Raw genomic sequence first — 16,448 nt, forward strand, 5'->3', positions numbered from 1 at the left:
TATAAGTGTGGGCTCCATTATTGAGAGTTATTAGATTGTGTTGATCAAGTAATTTTTCGATAGTTTTTCCGCGCTTGTCCAGGTTGTGGTTTCCCCACAGCGGATGGTGACTGTTCAGGTCTCCTAGGATACAATAGGGTTTGGGAAGCTGGATCACTAGTTCTTCTAATTCAGCGTAGCTTATGTTTTGGTTAGGTGGTAAGTATAATGAGACTATGGTTAAATCAAAGTTGACATTGATTCGTGCAGCAACTGCTTCAAGATTTGTCTTTAGTGGAATTACTTTTGAGGGTATCTGGGAGTTGATGATCAGCGCTACTCCTCCATGTGCAACGTTGTTCAGATTGTAGGCAACACGATCTTGCCGATGTATTACGTATTTCTGAAGGGAAACAATTATATTTGGTGTTAGATTGGTTTCTTGTAGGCAGAAGGCAATAGGATCATACTGCGAAAGGAGATCTCGGATGTCAGCAAAATTACTGCGATAGCCTCTGCAGTTCCATTGTAAGAAAGTAAGCATTATTTTGGTTTAGTGGGGCCCTCGATTTGTTTTCGAGGTGCAGAAGGTTTAGATCGCTCAAGTTTACCTTTTCCCTTCTTTGGGAAATAAGGTTTCGCTGTATCCATCTCCTCTTCAGTAAAAAGTTCTAAAATCTGTCCATCTTGGTTTGAATTATCTTCTGAATCCATGTAGTCTGTTTGGTTTGAGTCGGGAGTGGTAGACACTGTAGTATTTTGCTGTTGAGTGGCATCTGGTTGTATTGTGATCGGCGTATTTATTGCTTTGCTTTGTTTGCTTTTTGTTTGGGGTGTTGGCACTGAGGACAATATTGACTTTGCCCATTCAGCTAGTGACTTTGTTGGTGGTATGGTGACCTCTGTTTGGGTAGCAATTGATACATGATTTTTGGTTATTTGGGCATAACTTGGCTTGTTAGTATTTGGAACTGGTAAGGATTTTTTAGCTTCTTGGTAGGTTACATTATGTTCAGTTTTGTATCGCTGTATCTGTTTTTCGCGTTTCCAAAGGGGACACTCCTTCGAATACGCGGGATGGGCTTCTTTACAGTTAATGCAGTTTGGAGTTGTGTTAGTGCAGTCATTTGTAGAATGTTCAGTGGATCCACATGTGGCACAGGCAGCTGCTCCTCTGCAGACCGTCTGTGAGTGCCCAAATTTCTGGCACTTATAGCAGCGTAATGGATTTGGTATGTATGGTTTAACTCGGCAGTTAAGGTAACCGGCTTTGATCAATGTTGGTGGTTTAGGATTATCAAAAGTAAGGATTATAGTCCGGGTAGGAACCAGTACATTATCCTTCTTCGTGAGAATTCGCCTTACATTGATGACTCCTTCTTCTCGTAATTCTTGTTTGAGTTCTTCATCTGAAAAATTGAGGAGGTCCCACTCAGTGATGACACCTCTTGACGTGTTCAAGGAAACGTGCGGTGAAACGCTGACCGAAATTCCACCAAAGGATTGTAATTTTTGCAGTTGTTCAGATTGTCTGGCAGTGACAACTTCAACCAGTAGGTCTCCAGGTCTTAACCGACGAACTGTCTTGGGAGTACCTATTATGCTTTCTAGGCTTTTTTGCACTAGGAAAGGGGAGAGTTTTCCAACTGGTTGTTCTTGAGTTGAATGTATAATTAAAAAGGTAGGGGTTCGGATTCTGCCTACGTCAGTCTTTTGACGTTTTGCTGCGACAGAACCAGACTCCTCTTGTTCTTGCCTTGTTAGAGTTTCTTCTGTGTACCCAGTGTTTTTCTGGGTTTTATGGACTTCTTGCTCCATTTCGCCCTGGAAGGGAGATCTTTTCCCCTCCAGGTTACCAGCCCCGCCACGTGGAGGCAGGAGCAGTGCCACCTTTGTGACCAAGCGGTAGTGGGTTAGTAGTAATATGCAAAGAAAAAAAAGGGGGAAAAAAAGAAAGAAGGTTAATTTTCCTCCTGTTCAAGTAAAGTGATTTCTTTACTGAAGCTTATTTAATTGATTGTTAGTGTAACGCTGTAAATAAAGAAGACGATTTTACTTATTCAAGAGAGCGCAATTCACTGGCAAATACACTTGATCACAAAATCGCTTGGCACCTGGGGCCATATTTCTAATAAACATTTTTCTTGTTAGAATATACAAACATCAGTTTTAAATTCAGCAGCATTTGTAGTTATTTGGTTTTTAGGAGTATTAGCAACTAAGGCCATATTGCTCCGGGGATATGCGGTGGTCATTCCCTGACCTTTCCGCATCCTCCGTTTTTGGTGGTCACGGGCTCGAAACCTGGTCTAATCAAGAAGCGTGTGCTACGCACTGCTCAGCAGTATTTAAATCTAAACTATTATTGGCTGACGACCAAACAAACAGTAACTGGACCAGACAGTTCAGACTGGCAAAGTCGTTAGATGAATGAATATTTTAAACAAGTTTTATGTCGTCGGAGAATGACATCAATAAGACGAAGTACTTAAAAACGTTAATCCTGATCGTTCAAACATTAAAAAAAAAAAAAAAAAAAAAAAAAAAAGAAGAGTGACAGGCACCGAACTCTGAGGAACACTTTCCAGATAGAGTGAATACCTCCGAACTGACTCCGCTCATAAAAACTAGCAATTTGTTTTGGCCATACAATCCTAAGATCGACTTAAATTTAAAAAGTTGTTAATTAAAAGCATTTTATTCATATTACAGGAGCAGAATGTGAAGGACTGTGTGATTTTAAACTCTGAAGAGAAGGGGGAAGATTTTGTTAAATAGTTTCGAAATTCCTGTACTGGATTGACTTTGTAATTTTTCTGGAATTCAAATCTTCCCCATCTTGGCCTTGAACAATATCAAATTTGAACTTGGAATGACTTCCCCGGTCAAATTACTTAATTTGGTAAGGAGAAATCTTCATTCTTTATATTCGAGGTTTCCTCCAAGAGAGGATCAAATAAGAAGATAACATTCAAAGAGCGGAATCATACTAAGCCAAAACGGAAAAGTCACATCCGGATACAATCTAAGGGTAATCTTGAAATCGCTCTCCTTGTATTTATGGCATTAGTTGGACCATTTGGAGAAGAAACGAAGGGAGAAGAACTGGAGGATAATCGTTAGGTTAGAAGAAATCCAACTAAAATAACGTAAGCAAATCACGAAACTATCCCTCCAACTTCCTTAAGGCAGGCAGATGAGCGAAGAACTGATGTGACCCCTGGTACTCTGTGGCCAAGGGTTCCCCACAACGGCTCTAAATTGCTCTGTTGGTCGCTTATTAAGGCGGAAAGGAAAAATCAGCGAAGTCCAATTTTTTTACAGGTGGACAAGTACCACATACAATAGGATATACCCCGCAATATTTATTGGCTTCAAGCGGCCTTCAGACATCGCCAAAATAAGCAACATTAAAGATAAGTGTACTTCTTTGAGGAAAGTCAGTAAAATTTAAAAGCTCGAGGGGCATACTGATTTCGCGTTTAGTGGGGGGAAAAGCACGCCTACGAATACAGCTTTTGTTTTTGTTTTTAAACCTCCGACATGGCAGCACCTTTGCGGTCATATATCAAGCGGAAAATTTTCAGAAAATTAATAAATAAAAATATCAGAAAAAGCGTAATTGCTATTACGATGTTAGGAACGATGAACGAAATAAAGAAGCATCGTTCCACGTCTATAATTAAGTTCAATTCATTGGGTAGTTCAAGATAAAATTGCGCAAGGCTGTTTTTATGATCAAATCCAAATCAGCCCTTAATTAAGGATGTTTTTTCTACGTTTCGAAATCTGCTGTGGAATTTTATCTTCAGGAAATAATAACTGATATTAAACTGCCTATTCGGGTTAGTTGTAATTTTATCTTCGACCACAATAAACTTAAATACACGTCAATTACATGAATAATTGCTAAAGTCATCATTCTGTAAAAATTCAGTAAGAGGACAATCGAGGAGGGATCCCGGATGGTACATCCTGTGAAGTAATCTCGTTAATCGATAGATGGCGTTAATGTCGCTGTCTGGTTATTTGATAATGAGAAGAAAAAGAAATCGCTCTCTCCATCCACATTAGACCCTATCTTTCGAAGAAATTATTCGCTCAAATAGGATGCTAAATTCTTCGGAAGTTAACCAAAGTAATAGACAAATTATCTTCACCCTCTATCCTTTCTAATACTATATTAAATACAAAATACTGTTCTCATTTCTAATATAACAGAATTAGTTCTTACCTTGTCAAGGTCTTCGGCAGGAGTAAAAAGGATGGGCGGTTTTAAGAGATCACTCATTGAGTAAAATTCCGACCTATCACAAGGAGAATGATACATTTCTTCGATTTTCTTCCTTCCACCTAAAGAAAAATTAATCGTGGTTGAATTCCCATGTCGATTATATCATAATAGCTGATATAACACATGTATCCTAACTAGGAATGTAAAAAGGGAGGAGGGCAAGTACAGAAGGTACTTGCTCTCCTCATATATAGCCCTAAAAACAGTAGTTTGCATCCTTTCTGTGATGACTTAATACAACAATAGATAGGGACCAAAAATCAATTATCACAGTCCTAATCCTATCTCTGAGCCTACAGAAATTGTATTCACACTTTAGTTTAGCAGTTTTTTGGCGCCTTCGCATACTAATCACAGAAAATGAAAAAAAAAATAATTTTATTTAGGAAAGACAAAAAAAGTGCCTGAAATGTAACGCACTGCGTACTTCAGCATTAGTTTTATGTAGTTTTAAATACATTTTATGACCCAATCTTAACGCTTCGAACAATGTATTCTAATCCTCTATAATAGGTTAAAATAGCGCCATCTAGGTCACCTGTGATGATTTGTCATGATTCATTTTTTCATAGGGCACAGAGAGAGCGTGACCTTGCCTGTTCTTCTTATGAATAAACAGCGTGTTCCGCGAAGAAATAACAGAACGGTAGTCGTCTATTAACATACAATTCACATGCAGCTTCACTTTATTTCGTATGCAAACACTCCATCAGAGGTTCTTTCCCGTTGCCCAGGTGGCACCTCGCATAAAAGAAAGCCAGCGAGGTCTTCAGAATCCAGTTTGTTGTCAAAGAATCCACTGCTAAGTTCGTGACCTTTTATTTTTGACCTCTAACTTTCCTATTCGCGACACATACACAAAAGTTAATATCAGCTATTGAAATCCTCTTGGGGGGCGGTTCCTCGCAATAATGAAACCTCTTCAAAGTAGAAATGAAAAAGATGGGGTCAGCATTCATTAAGAGTTATTTTTAGATGGCCTCATCCAATGCATGCTGGAAACAGATTTAAAATGTTTTCGTTTCATGGATTACGGTTTCATACAAAGAGAAAGAAATGCGCTATTTTTAGCGTGCCTACATACAGTTAGCGAAACCGTTAAAAGGTGGTTCTTAGTCGAATTTTCCCTGTGTTGGGCTTAACAACTGGAAAGTGGCGGCTGATGGCAAATTCCTTCGAAACAGAACGATCAACTGGAATGATTAATTTTCACTAACTGGGAAACGCATCCGAGTTCAGTCCTCTACTTTTCAAGATCATTTTCTTCACTGAAGTGGAAGTTTTGAAGTGAAGCACTTCAGGCAAAACCACCAGGTGTTTGAAATCTGCTCCGCGTGAAAATGGTTTTCTCATAATTCAGAATATGTTTTTTATTCATCGCTCCTTATTTCCTGTTTCTATGCTCCGTTTCTTCTTCTTTGAGATGTTCTCCTAGACTGTTTCTTATTTTGATTCTAAGGTCAGCAACTATTCGTCCATCAATCTTGCCCTCCATTGTGTTTTGGATCGTGAAATACCTCGCCTGTGGGGATCTTGCACCTAACTTTCTATTTTCGAAACGCTAATGAGCCCACGATTCTCTCTGAAGATGGCATTCCGCGTTTGATTTTATTACATCTTTCGGTGTCTGAAAATGACTTTTTTCCCTCCCTTCAGGAAGTATACAGGTGCAACAAAAAAGTTATCATTAAAGCCTTATACCGGACAAACAGATAAGAGAAATGAAGGAATTTGAGTTTTGTCCACCAGAGACGTAGCTGGTACAAGTATTACGAGAGATTCTATCGAAATTAAAAAAGAAAAAAAAACCGCAGATAGCAACAAGCTTGCCTCTAGTTCGTTTTCTTTGCACAAATCCTGCACGCACCGCTAAAAAACAAGATAAGTGTCACCCATCTTCAATCACTGTTATTAATACAAACCTCTTCCGTGCAAGAAATGTAGTTGACGTCACCCAAACACGTGAACAGATTGTGGATGCGTCTCCAGGTGAAGTCATTAACCTAATACACTATTATGGTCCCACCCCTGGAGCAACGGATAGATCGAGCTAAGTGAATTAATTGCTATTGCCGATATCCGTTCTGCAGCCTCTGTTTCTAAAAACCATCATCTTTGCCTTAAACCAGATTCCTATCTCTATCTCTCGACATTCATGCTAATAACGTAAAGGTACTTACTGCCCGTAGCTGTGAGTTTCCGCTTGGTTTGTCTCCGCTCTTCGTCTCTTGTTTTCCTTTCTGCACCCTAGGGGTTAAATAAGAAAAATATCCAAATATTAGGAGCTCTGTTTGTGAATGATGGCCTATCAGATAAGTCTATAGCTGGTCAATGTCCTATCATCAACTACAATATTAATAATAAGTCCAATAATAAGTTCTTACAGTCAATTAAGGTGCCAAAAATCAGACAAAAATTCAAGCTTACGTTTTTATTCCGGATCACTCATAATGTGACCTGTTACAAATTTTAATTGAAGGTCAGTTCTCCCTATTTTTTTGTTACAATTCGGCTTTCTTTGCACTGAGGGAGGGTAAAGGAAGTGGGGGTAACATTAGGTAATTGCTACGAGGGTTTGCTTCACATAAAAAAAAAAAAAAGAAAGCAGAAAATGATACGTTCCTGCTTGATTTTGATAATCTGTTATTAAAATACTTTACATATCAAGGATGGCTTGGTTGTTTCTTCATATAACTCCCTTTAGTTATGAGAACAGTTCTAGTACTGAAACAAACTTCTTAAACACCTTAGCGTAGCATACAGTGCACCACTTGACTTGAGGTGTGGTAGCGCCACCATTTAATTAGCTTTTAAAATATATATAGATAATATACGAGACAAAAGAGGCTGTTTATTGTTTGAAATGGAATAATTACGGTGTATAACTTCATTATAATTGGCAAAGGGAAGAAATAATATCTATTTTATGTTAATTATTTTATATATACAGAGTTAAACAAAAAAGACATTAACAGCATAAGTTGTGAACGAGTGACTTATGCTCCCTTTCCCCATTCATATTCAAATCTGCAAGCACTGCTCGTTTATTTCTAATGAATGTGAAGTCTCTGTATGGTACCGAACTTTATACAGAAACTTTACGCATTCGGCCTAATTATTTCCATTTGAACATATATTACTTGAGGCTGTTGGCCATGAGAAAAAATACGCTTTCCGCAGACATTACAACCTGAAACCGTAAGCAAAATGAACTTAAACACGTCTTCGAAAAAATCGATCACACAATTTCTTTGTAACTACTCGTGAAAACTTCCGTGTGGAAAACAAACACCACAGATTGATTTCAACACAGGAGATGAAAAAAGGTGGAATTATTTCAATCGTATTTACAATTCTGCTTACAGCTATAGTAAGCTTTTTAAAGCTAGGCAGACATGTATACGGGTCATCTGGATGATCTTATATTATTGGGATCTTGCATACATATTCTAGCACAAAAATTCCACTGCTTTGTACTCACACCTTATGCAAATAAGAGGCATCCTCCCGAATCTTATTACTACATCCTTCCTATTCTTTGTGTAAACAGGAATCTACAATAGAACTGAAGAAATTGCACAAAACACCCTTCCAGTGATCATATAAACACAAACTAGTTGTGGCGAACGAACTCATTTAGTTCGCTCTAAAAAATAGTGCCAGATCGAAGTTTCGAAGGAGCACGTTCGAAATTTTCTAGTGTAATAATCCACAACTGGATTGCACGGAGTTCCATCTCAAAAAAAAAAAAAAAAAAAAAAAAAAAAAAAAAATTGCAAATAAGGTAGCTCTTGCACGACCAAAAACAAGGTTTTTGTTTTTCAGCCCCTATTCTCTAAATCTTTTTTCCGTGTTCCTTAATGCATTTCTGAAGACCACCAGCATATTTTAAAATCGTAACTCAAAGAAACTGAATTGCCTTCTTACCGCCCATCAACCTTAAAATCGACGGGTCGGATAAGTGGATTGAGTAAAGGAAATATTACAGATGGAGGTACCCAGAAACTTAATCAATTATAATGCAACTCCATCGACAAATAAAGTAAAACTTATTAAGTAGAAATATAATTAATTTCATTAAAAATAACAGGTAATTTTAATTCATCAAGGTCGACAGTTCATTCTGAATTAGATCCCGATGCTAATCAGAAGTTAAAATAAAAAAATACAGCGTTTACTCGCTTAGTAATAAGCTGTGAAATAAGGCGCGTTATTTCTCCTGAAAAACAAGGAAATCTGTGAATTACCTGTTGCCATGCCTTTGTTTATGGATGGTCAAGCGCTTCAATTCCGTTTAAACCACTGTCAAAGGACGTAGCGGTCATTGTTCCCTCCCTGCCAGTCAGTTCTCATAATCAAAACAGGTCACGTCATTTTCTTTGTTATCTGCAGTATCATCCGTCAGGAATAAAGGAAGACGGAACGCTGCTGCTCTTCTTCTTCTTCGGAACGTGCAACAAAATACTACCCGTTTTCCAGAATACCTCCCTACAGAAAACCAGACGAATGTTTCTGACTAGCATGGATTTTTAACCTCAGGCAGAATAACGGAAAATGCGGTGGTTTAATTAGGAAAACTTGTTTTGTCTTTCCCCCCAACCTTGTCTGCTTTTCAATAGGCAAAAAAATTATTCTTAATATTAACGGAAACAAGCAGAAAGGTCTCGGACCTGCGTGTCTTCAGAGAAACGCTCATCATCCCTCCTATGAAAACATTTAAAACTTATTGCATTTATTTTTGTTTACTGCGTGGAAGAAACATTTTAGTCTGTCCGCATGCAGGAGTGCTTTCTGGTAATTAGGAAGTCAGCAATACAAACCAAGATAATGAGGAAGGAAGGAAAAATAAAATTAAATTAAATTAAATTAAGATACATTATTTCATGAAAATCATGGGATGTTCTGTTGTTTTTACATCTAAGATTGGCGATTTGTTTGTTAAACTCGTTCCTTCGCTGGTTCGTTGAAGTCTATTTTTTCTGTTCTTATTCGCTGCTTTAAGATTCCAGTGTTAATTGTATATTAAATGTATCGGTCAAACTCGAATGTTACATACAGGTTTCATGTACGATTAATTTGCCAACCGTAGTTAGTTTTTATTTCTAATTCAGCCTCACCCTTCTGAGTCACACTGACCGGGCAAAACAAACCTAAATATCGGTTTATTCTAAAGTAAATCAGTCTACAATCCATCTATTCCAACTACTGTCAGAGCAGCTATAAACAAATCTTTATTGCGATTTTGAAATGATGCTGTTGATTATGATGATATCATTATTGATTTGCTAGATGTTCTGATCAGTGGAAGATCGTTTCACTGTTTTACGTGTTGCATGATTTAACTTTAATAACTACATAATTATTATTATAAAATTGTTTTTAAAATGAAATTTAAAATTCTAATAATTAAATTTGAAAACTATATTCTTAATGCAATTTAATAAATATAAATCTTTTAGATACCTTTCTATTCTTTTTATATCAATTTTTAATATAAGAAATGAACCAATTGGGTATTTTGGATAGTTGTATTCTCAATGCAGTCCGTACTATGGTGAGAAATTCTAAAAATGGCCTCTGTGCCTTCCCCAATTTTATTTACATGTCTGTATAATATAAATAAATAAAAACAATTAAAGAAAAACGCGCAGATAAAATCATATGCAAACAAACTACGGTTAAAGGTAAAAGGGTGTTGTTCAACTTTCAAAGAAATGTCCTATTTAAATGAATCCTTCAGTTCAGAAAGGCAAGTGGAATTCGAATATTTTCTATTGGGTGTGTTAAATTGGTCCGTGAAATGAGGTGGTATCAACACGTCCATTGGTTTCTCTGTTGCAGAAACCTAAGTTAGCACTATACTTGCCAACTATTTCCTTGGAAATCCCCTTAGAACAGCGAGCTCAGAGAGCGAATCGTGACAACTGTTTCTTAAATCTTCCATTCGCGTGTGTAAGTAATAATCAAACAGAAAAGGGGAAGAGGGGGGGGTCGAAGAAAATAACTTGCACACCAGTGTAAAAGAGTCCTGCGTGATGTACGCCCAGATAAAACAAAAGGGACGCAAGGTTTATGGGGTAATCGCAGCCACATCTTTCAACCCCGGATAATAAGCACTGGAGGGGGATATTCTACGGCACGCATTGCATACCACGGTATGCCTTTTTATCGTCTTACAAATGCCAAAATGACAGCAGTATTGCACGCCAAGATGGATGAAGTCCTCTTTAAATTCATTTTGTGCATTGGTGGGTTATGTAGGGCAGTGGAAAGGTTAGTTATACTGTGAGCATGGTAATGTGTATCTCATTTTCATTATTGAAACTTTCCATTGTCTCCCATGGGGCTTAGCAAATATATCCATGCGTGGACGCAGCGTGAGATTAGAAAATTTACGTCAAGATATTTCCTGTAACTCGTTTACTGCTCGACTCAGACTGTCGTGGGTTTGACTAACCATGGTGAAAACTGACAGATACGTTTGGTACTGTGGCACAGTCGTGTGGGCATAATATTATATAAGAGGGGAATTAAGGAAGGAGATAGCAGAAAAGAAAAAGGGAGATTGTGAACAATGAGGGTGCGATGAACGGATGAAAGATGGATTACTAAACTTACGACCCAACTGTCTAATTTTTCTTTTACCGGTAAAGCGGTACCGAAATATTAGCTATGACGCAAGCTTTGTAGAAGTTTCGAAGATAAATATATTTTTCTCAGATAATAATCGCGAAAACGTTAGCATAAACGAATTGTACATTCTGTAACAGCTTTTTGTGAAAACATAATGCAAAACATCGACATTATTTAGTCTATTAAGTATGAAGTCTGCCCAAAAATCGCCTGATGGCACACTTCCTACCATCTGATTGCTTGTCTTAAATGGCTCATAAATTTAAATTTACTTCTATTTGTAGTGGAGCCACAGTAATCAGAAATACCTGTCAAAACACCTAAAGCCTTTGGAAAACCTACCCTTGCATAATACACAAAAAGAAATCTCGCTAGTTTTCTTTCCAAGGCGCTCCCTTAAAATGACTTTACGAATACATCCATTTCCTCATTCCTTAACAAAAAAGCATTACAGAAATGGAAAGAAAGAAATTAAGGGTGCAGTAATGACAATAAAATGCAAATAACTAGTACGAGTAGTAGTAGCAGTTGACGAGTGATTTTAAATTTGGACTCTGATGGTTTTTTACGCGTTCGGTTGTTTTGAATTTGGCTGGGTGGAACAAACTTCAGTCTCGTCATTGAAAAATCCGTTTCAAATATAATATAAGCTTAAGCTATAACTACACCGTTATGATTTTAGATTACAAACCGCAAATCAATAATTTTAAATTTTTAAATAAAAATTTTAAAATAAAAGCATACAATTAAATAAGATATGTAGTTACAAAATGATTATATTTGGAATAATAATTAGATTTTAAATAAATATTTTGATTTTTTAAAAAATATTATTATTATTATTAGAAAAATATTATATTATTATGCAAAAAGTTATCGATATCTAAAATAAACTTATTTATTATTTTTTTTGAGTAACCCGAGTCGATATTCAAATTTTGTTTTAACCCAATAGGGATGAGTTCTTTCTTTTGGAAAAAAAAAAAAAATTTGAAGTCCTACGCGCCAGTAATATTACAAAGAGACAAATGCAATAAACTGAAGACGAACATTCATATTTGGCCCTTATCTGTTTGAAAATACGGGAGGTCTGGTGTGATTTATAATCCTATATAACAGACGTAGACACGTTTGCACTATTAAAGATTAAAAACAAAATGGAGCTTCCAATGCAAATGTGCGCACATCCATCATTTGAGTGTTTTTCACTCGTTTACTTCCTTATCGGAGTATTTAAGAAGCTAACAACATTCGGCACACACTACACGCTACCAACCACTTCTTCATCTTCTCTTCTTCACCAGCAATTACCGGAATGAGTTCTGTTAAGAAACAGAAGTTACTCTGATGCTATCTGTATGTGAGGTGAAAAGATAAGATCCCTCTGTAAGTCGAGTCTCTAATTATTTCCTAACTAAATCTTCCTTTTCAACAATAGCTGTTCCTTTAGAAGGAAAGAAATTAGTTCTTATAAAGGAAACCAGCAAAAAGAAAGAAAAACCTTTAACAGCCAGGAAAAACTTTCAACTGCGATTCAACGGGGAATCGGGGGCGTTACGTGACTACGGACAGGCCGTCATAGAAACCGTTATTCCCGAATCCATAATTAGTCTGTCAATGCTAAAATAATTGCATCATCTCTCCGCTCCGTACAGATAATACAAAAATCTTCCAGTTATATAGGACAAGCGTCTGGAGTCGCGTTCGCCCTACACAAGACCTGCCCTAACCTCTCTAGCACGAGGGCAGACGAAGCCCTTTCATTAGGCCATTCACCCACTGGGTTCTTCAGTAGCTTTCCCACACTTGCACTACACTGATGGATTAGATGGGAAGCCGAAAGGGCTGCTTGAGGCCAATCTACGTGCCACGGATATCAATGAGATGTAGCAACAGCACCACTTACGACCTCGCTAGAGGTGGCAATTGTCATAACTGAAAACTAATACGCAGTTCTCCTTTGTCGCTTCTCAATGTGAAATCCATATCTTCCATAGCTGGGTCTTCCTTAGCCTGCAGACACGTCACTCAAAGAGACGTTGCTCGATATCTAAAACAACCCCCTTCGCTTGAAACGTGTAGGTGGAAACTTGCTATCAATCTGTCTCTTTCTTCCCATCGTTTTTGCTCTAAGTTTTAGTGTTCTAATCATAAAAGCACGAATAATCAAACACTATAAAAATCTTTACTAATTAGAACAGAATTGAAAATTTCGTTCTAATGTAGTTCCAGTCGGTATTGGAGAAAATATAACGAAGCTGTTATTTTATATATCTCTTAGAATATCAACATTAAGTAGCACTATGTATATCCTACGCCAAAATTATTGGAACTCTCGGACGTACATTTCCTGATAATTTGTTGTATTTCAAATAATAATCTTGTGACTTTAAATGCTAAGTTGAAATTGAAAATCCAAATAAAGGCTTATATGATAAAGGGCATCGAACAAAGAATTTGATCTTTCTTTTTGCAAGTTATTTAGGATAGATAATAAACAATTCTCTCGACAAACTGGCTATTAGCATTTGATCGCGTTTATGTACACCTATTGAAGATGAATGATCCACCAGGTGGAATGGCTTCTTGAACGATACCGGCGCTTTTTAAAAGCCAGTTTAACCCATTGTGAAAGTTATGGTAGTAAATTAATTGAAGGATCAGGTTGATTTGGATCACTAGCTCGGCGTTATTAGCCCTTCCCCGGTGGAGACAACCTAGAGGATGCAACAAGCCTTCTTTGTTCCGCCATTTTCAGCAAATCGATCAACCCGTACCAATTGCTGCTATTCCAGGTGCCCCCTTATGACACTAGAGAGTATCGGTCTCTAGAGAAAACTAAAAACAGTTAGATGCGAACGATTCAGAGCTCAATTCGCTGTTTCTGTTCAGGTCATGTACGTTTCAATCAACTGCAACCATCTAATACTCTTATTTACACTCTATTGGACAGTGTACAGACGCGATTAGAATGTATCGAACAGTTCTTTTACTTCTCACAGTTCTTAAGTTTTTCTGTGGTTCACGTGGTAAATGAATGTCAGATGTCGAAAGATAAGCTTCGTTTCTCTTTCAACTGTCGTTCCTATTAACCTGTTTTCTCCACCGAATTCCCCCCCCCCCCCACTGGTATATCTGCTTAAATACTGTGTCTTCCTACATTAAGATTTATTTGGCCTCCGTTGTAACGTGTTTAAAGCTTGCTGACATTTCTCGTTGTAACTTAAATTTAATAACAGGTGACAGTTCTTGGCGAACTTCCATATTTGGATCCGCGACCGCGTGCTAATTCATCGCTTCTCCGCTTTATCTGTGCGGAGAAAAGAAGACGAAACATGTTTAAAATATGCAAGGGGAGCATTCCGCAGACTTCGCATTATGTACCCGTAAGTGCCAAAAATAAATATCACTGCGCATGCGGTTTTTGATTTCTGGGCGTTTTAAGAGACATAATGAGGATGCTTTTAATCACTGTGCATACGTGCAACGTGCGATAAACAAGTAATTAATGTATGACAAGCTTCGCCATGGCCGGAAGGTGCTTAGAAATATGTTGAGCTCCGCCTAAAAGGACACAATCTATAGGAGACGAGGTCAATACCTGGGGCCTGCAGCACGCGATGTTTATACACCTTATGAAATATTTACGCTCGGATCATCATTAAACAGTGCTTAGTAAGCGCGACAGCAGCTCAAATATCCGCGCTGAGAGTAAATATCCACATATATTAATTCTGTGAGAACATTCCCATGAGGACTTGCGGTTTCGGGGCTTCGTCTAGCTATTTTCTCAGATAATTACCCTTTTAAACTAGACCTCGAAATAATTTTATTCTAAGATTTATGTTTTAACCTTAAGTGACAGTTCGCAGCGCTAATTACGGGTTTATGTTCTTCTCTGTAAGGTGAACGGGCAAAATTCTGAAACTGATGTTAGTCGGCGTATGGACCACTTGGAAATGCAAAGTAGTCCAACACTGCTTCGAAATTGGACAGAGTTGAGTGCCCAGAAAGTACCCTCCAGTTGAATGAAAGTGAATACACGTATTACGATTAATTTCTGTATTCAAAGCGTACTGAGATAATTCCCTACCTAGAACTCTGATCTCACAATTAGAAGGCTAACAGGACATCAACATAATCATACCATATTAAACAAATACATTCTTATCACCACTCCTATAATGAAGAATTTCGTAAAAACTATGGGGACAGGAATGGAGTGACTTTCAGTATTTAAAACGAGAGCTACCACGCATGGGTGGCCAAAATCGAAGGTTTATCCATCGGTCAGATCAAAGTCACTGAAAGATGAACATTTTTTAAAAGATTATCAAATTCTTTTGGAATTGGAAACTTCACAAATGCTTCAAGAAAGTTTACAAACATACCAAACTCTACAACACCAAATTCACTTCTTTTTTTCATGTAATTTATTTAACCATACAATACTGTGCTTTCTGGAGTGACGTCCAGACACACTTGGATCATTTTATTGGCTATTACAAAAGAAATATATTTCCCAGCCGAAATATTCCAACTCAATTTGGAACAATCGCGCTATGTCCTATTATTTTTCCTGCGACTTATACTGCTGCATGGATGAACTCCCTTTCCAGAAGAGCAGGAAAAAATGCGTTAAAAAGTTAAGTGATAGCGATTAGACGTTGTAAATAGATGAACTTTCAAAACAGTACGATTTGCCATTCAAAACTCGAAGATCTTGTTATGATGAGGTCCAAAAGTGGAAGAATGGAAAAAAAATAAATTAAGGCTGATATCCTCTGGGAACAGGATTTCTATATTTCGAGGTCCTTCCCGAGTTTCAGGACTTGTAACATCCACTATTGGCCATATAGAGTGTATAAAGTACCATAAGAACAAGCCAAACTCATCATCCATGCCCGATTCTGAGATTTGAAAAAAACAATAAAAAATCTAAACTTATGAGAAATGCACGATAATCCTTTTTAAATGGATATTTGCTGTTAAACTTAAACGAGAATTTCCTTATTTAGAAATTCATTGGAAACGTAAGGCAGGAGAAATTGATTTCGCACACTTCAGAGTACACAAATTACCTGATCTTCTCCAGAAAGCCAATAGGAGAGAGGAGGAGGAGGTACCTACAAAGTAAACCTTTGTATCACTGCGTGTTAGCTTAATGTCTGTGATTTCCTTCTCACAATTTATGTTCGCGGTGTTCGTCTAAGAACTGCAGGAAGATTTCGGTCATGTTAGAGGTGTTCCTTTAATAGGCCTAAACACGTCACTCATAGAAGGACGCACTGACACACTACAGCTGATGACGAAAGATAGCAATGAAGAAAGAGGACGTCTATTGTTTCACAGTCGTAATTTTACCTAATTTGCGATCTTAGGATTCAATTTTATGCTAGATTAAAAGACAGATAACCGTGGCTTAGAAAATTACAATAATTGAATCGGAAGTTTGTTTACATGTGCAGCACCATTACACCCTGAATGCGTTTTTTTATTTACTTTTTTTTTAACGACAAAACTTGAGCGAAAAACTTGGTTG

General features: G+C 37.4%; 1 protein-coding gene across 1 annotated transcript in view; it reads right to left on the reverse strand.

Annotated features, from left to right (window-relative positions):
- Window positions 1-16,448, reverse strand: part of LOC150085622 (uncharacterized) — a 298,691-nt gene that overhangs the window by 44,556 nt on the left and 237,687 nt on the right. Inside the window, exons 12-13 of the mRNA XM_090374621.1 lie at window positions 6,454-6,520; window positions 4,214-4,332 (exon numbers count right to left, since the gene is read on the reverse strand). Of these exons, the coding sequence (XP_090230747.1) occupies window positions 4,214-4,332; window positions 6,454-6,520 (186 nt within the window). The remainder of the gene's footprint in view (window positions 1-4,213; window positions 4,333-6,453; window positions 6,521-16,448) is intronic.

Source organism: Mastigoproctus giganteus, chromosome 5, assembly GCF_048544385.1.
Source record: "Mastigoproctus giganteus isolate SK-2022 chromosome 5, ASM4854438v1, whole genome shotgun sequence".
Taxonomy (NCBI): domain Eukaryota; kingdom Metazoa; phylum Arthropoda; class Arachnida; order Uropygi; family Thelyphonidae; genus Mastigoproctus; species Mastigoproctus giganteus.